This window comes from Anneissia japonica, unplaced genomic scaffold (assembly GCF_011630105.1).
Source record: "Anneissia japonica isolate Jap-2015-1 unplaced genomic scaffold, ASM1163010v1 scaffold277_len1293397_cov203, whole genome shotgun sequence".
NCBI lineage: Eukaryota > Metazoa > Echinodermata > Crinoidea > Comatulida > Comatulidae > Anneissia > Anneissia japonica.
Genome location: NW_022719460.1, coordinates 847,110 through 851,822, shown reverse-complemented (window position 1 = coordinate 851,822; position 4,713 = coordinate 847,110). Strand labels below are relative to the sequence as shown.

Here is a 4,713-nt window from a genome sequence, read left to right as displayed (position 1 = left end):
AAGATGGTTATGATGCTTATATACATAGTTAGCAATGGTGTATGGTTCTGTACATTTCTTTTGCATGCATGTAAAATTCCTAATAAAAACATATATATAAACAAAAAGTAAATAAAGACTTCTCCAACATGAAAAAATAGACATGGTTGCTAATAGTAGTTGTAAATATATATTTTCTTAAAAGTAAACTATAGACAAAGTAGATGAGTGCCAAAGAGGAACAAAGCCTCAAAGAGTTGTAGTATCAGTAGGGGTCACATTTCTTGACATTTAGAGGTGCCTAGTCTTAACATTTACACCACCATAATGGGGTTTGAGGTGAACTGTTGGAGAACTTGAACCACCTGACAGGAAACTTTGACTGCTTGTTGGGGACTTTTTGTCCCCGCCACTGTCCTTAAACATTGAATAATACAGAAAAAAACATTTGCCAAAAAAAAATATACAATTTACAAATGGCAACTCCATAGTTGCTCAATTTGGTGTAGTGCACATAAATTTGTTACATAATTTTTTTTTTAAAGAAATTTAAAATCATGAAAATAAAAATAGTATACCTAGGCCTATGAAAAATTTTAATTTTTTTTATTCTCCAAAATGTAGAAGTACCTTGTTGATGTGCTAAACATATTACTGTAATTTGCCTATCAAAAAACCATTACCAATGTGGTTTAAAATCACTATTTTGGGCCATTCAATTGTTCAAGTTACAACACAACAAGGCTCTGGTTCTCTTTTTTGGGGTATTGAGTAGTCAGTTAAACTACAATAAGTAATTTTTTATTTTAAAATTCCTCAAGGATGTGTTACTATACTCGCGCGAATAAACGTCCTGTTTAAATAAGCGCCCCTCTTGAATAAGAGCCCCTCCTAACATGAAAATTGACTTAAGCATCCTGTTTGAATAAGTGTCACTCCTAACGTGAAAATTGTCTTAAGCGCCCTTTGGTGTTTATTCATTTTTTAAAACAATATCTTGTGATTGACAGTATCTGGACAGTATTTTCCAACTTTCCTCCTCTTACATTTGTCTACTTCTCTTTTTTCTTTTTCACATTTGCACCTTTAGCACGTTTTCATTTGAGTTTGCAAGAAGCCCTGCAATGATCCTGCTAATCTCAATCGCCAGATGGCCAACAAGCTTAGGGCCTATACACCACCACCACTAATTTCATCTGCTTTTGAAAATCTTGTCACGAGCCATGCTCTCTGGACGATTATCTTTTCTGCACCAGAACCATTCGTAATCTTCGGTTTTCGAATGTCCTTATATAATTTTTTTTCAATCAAAAATCGCCCATTGAAATTTCCAAGTTCCCAGAAAAACCCCACAATTTTCATATATTACCATAAGTGCCCCCTCAATTTTCACTCTGTTTTCATAAGTGCCCCCTTTTAATAAGCGCCCCTCAAAAGGGCAAAAAACTTTTTAAGCGTCTGGGTGCTAATTCAAGCGAGTACGGTATGTGAATTTCAAAATTAATTTATGTAATTCTCCTCTATTTTGTTCGAAGGAATAACGAAGGGGAGCCCAGCAAGCTTGCTCTATCCGGATCCTCTTCCACCGGTAAAATGAACGTGTTCCAGAAGGTTTTCCAGTCGGAACCTAAAAATGCCTTGTCGTCACTACTCAGTTCTGGGATGCATCTAGATGGTGGGCAAGCATTTCCAGTGTACCAGGATTCTGGAAATGGTTTCCCAGGCAAAGACTCTGATAAACCCATGAAGGATTCCACCGAGAATTCACAAGGCAGGAGCATGGGCACTAGAGGAGACAGCTCCAACGCAAGCCCTGATACAAATGCTTGTGAAAACAATCAAAAACATGTCCTCTTGCATAAATTATTACAGGATGAAGTAACACCAGGTAAGATATGGTGATTGATGATTATATATATTTATTTGTTTAATTATTTATTTGTTTGTTTATTTACTTTGTACGACTTTTAAAACATTTATTAAACTGTTAGTGGGGGTTACTCAAAACAGTGAATAGTGACAATCATGAGACACTCAACATTAAACCTACATTATGAATTAAAAATATTTTTTAGAAATTAGTCAAATCCCAAAAAGATCAAATATATTTATGCAGTTTTTGAGGAAAGATTTTTGATGTTTTGTAAATATTATCATTTGAAGGTTGTAAAAATAATATTGGTTAAATAAGAAAACAAAAATGTAAGAATATCTGAACAAATACTAAATACTTAATGACTGAGGGTTAAATAACTTAAGATGTATTGGTACAACATGTAAAATGTATGTTACAAGTTAGTCAGGATCAGATGTAAAGGTTAACCTTCCGCCACTATACACTAGTGTATATATATAACTTAAAGGTAAATACAACACAAGTAGATATGGCTCAGTCCCCATTCAACATGGTCTAGCATATACCTTTTTCTGTGAGTCCTCACCCTCCAATGACAATATAATAATAAGCTTTATTTTAAACATGGAAACTTGGTTCAACTAACAGTTGTTATTCTGCAAGACCGTGTATACAACAATTGAAGTAACCAGAAAATCTAAAGAAAAAATTAACAAACAATAAACGACCAAATATCTTAACTGGACTTAAAATCTTAAACTAACTTAATTACACTTTACAAACACGAACAAACAACAAAAATACAGTAATTTATGTTAGAAATTACCACAATGGTGTTAACAAAATACAGAAGTTTATGTTAGAAACTACCACAATGGTGTTAACAAAATACAGAAGTTTATGTTAGAAACTACCACAATGGTGTTAACAAACATTCTGTTAGTGTAATTACAATGTCGCAATTATATGCTTTTTTAAATAAAGATAATTTGTTAACATTTTTAACATCATCGCTAATTTCGTTTCAAAGTTTTGCACCTATGACAAACTTCTCTTTTTGTAATCAGATTTTAGTAGAGCGGCTAAGGTTGAATTTCTTGATCATTGTTCATCATTATCGCTTATAATCAATTATGTTGTTATAATTGACTAATACGTTGAAGGACGTTATTTTATACTTATGTTTTAATTCTATGTACTGAGGGTCCCAATTGATCAGCTCAGGCTGGATGGACCACCCTCACAAAATATTGTTGAAAAAAAAATCAAAAAAAAAAACAAAAAAAAATCAAACGTTGCCTCATTGCGGCTTGTAAGTGCTATGTCATGAATTTAGACCAAAGTTATATATAGATGAAGCCATCACTATGTTTAAGATTATGAATAACCTTGCACCTCATTATTTATCTAACAGATTTGTCTTTAAAGATAATTACTATGATATAAGAACTAAACTAGAATTAATGTTGCCAAAACCAAAATAGTAGAGCTGCTAAGGAGAAAAATCGTGCACTTCTGGAAGAAAGCATGAAACTTCCCATAGTGATACTATGACACCTAAAGATCATTAAAAAAAATAGACCCTAAAAAATAACGCCTCCTAATGGCCGCCATCTTGAAATCCAATATGGCCCCAAAATAATTGATTTTTAAGCCAATATATTCATATCTACAGCACATGTCATTGCCAATTGAAGATCATTACCCATGTTTTCAATATCAATGAGTGTAATGCAATCATCAGAAATTATGTCAGATGGCACTGCCCTATTGGATTTCAAGATGGCCGCCAAATAAATGATATTTTTGTCAATATTCATATCTACATGTGTATCTACCACTGTCAATCAAAGACTGTTGCCCATGTTTTCGATATCAGGGACTACTATACAGCCATCAGAAATTATGTCAGAAGACCACCATATTAAATTTCAAAATGTCCGCCTTCTTGAAATTTAATATGGCCGCCAAAAAATTAATTTTAGCCTATGTATTCGTATTTACAGCACATATCACACCAATTGAATATCATATAGATCAGCTTGTGAGTTAACCCAATAAAACCTACTGGAAAATGTTTGGCATAGTACAAGAATGACCACTACCGGACATTTTAATGGTGGAAATAATATTTCCACTCCTTGCCGGATTATTATTAGCAGATGCAGCAAAACATAAGTAGGATATATAGACCGACCAGGAAATAGGTGTGTTATTTATTGTCCAAAAGAGTACTCAATGTTAAAAAGAGGTTTCCTGTTTTTTTTTGTGTGAACACTTAAGCAAACTTTTTAAAATCACGTTTCTACAATGAGTCTTTTGGCTTCATTAGTATTTCAAATGCATTAAGAGTCAATCAGTTAATTGATTGGATAAGGCTTTTTATTATCGGCCCTCATTTATGATGTAACCTTACAAAACAAAAACAAAAGCATAAACAAATAATGTGTTCCGCCTTACACAATAGATAAACTGATGAAAACATTCAGTTGGAAAACTAGGAGGAAAAATACAATGGAAAATACTGGGACATAGCCGGGGGAAATAGCTGTTGGAAAACAGTAGAAAAATAGCTGGATGGAAAAAAAAATCCTCTAGTGGAAAAATCTGAGGCGAAAATTAGGTGGCAAGTGCCATAGTGGTATTTTCTTTGAATTAAAACCTAAAACCTTCGATTTTGAGTCTACTCAATCATCCAATCTTCCCTGGGGAGAGAGATAGATGCAGATATTAAACATCATCTCTATTAATGCTAGTTTTAGCATAAATGAAATTATGTAAACATAAATCAAATATTCAAATTAATGGTGTGAAGACACTAATATCGAATAGACCTCATGTCTATGAGATGGCTAATTATCATTTTCAAATGATATATA

At 33.1% G+C, this 4,713-nt stretch overlaps 1 protein-coding gene across 1 annotated transcript in view; it reads left to right on the top strand.

Annotated features, from left to right (window-relative positions):
• Positions 1-1,435: 1,435 nt before the first annotated feature.
• Positions 1,436-4,713, top strand: part of LOC117110907 (RNA polymerase II degradation factor 1-like) — a 41,350-nt gene continuing 38,072 nt past the window's right edge. Inside the window, exon 1 of the mRNA XM_033253730.1 lies at positions 1,436-1,867. Within this exon, the coding sequence (XP_033109621.1) occupies positions 1,573-1,867 (295 nt within the window). The 5' untranslated portion in view covers positions 1,436-1,572. The remainder of the gene's footprint in view (positions 1,868-4,713) is intronic.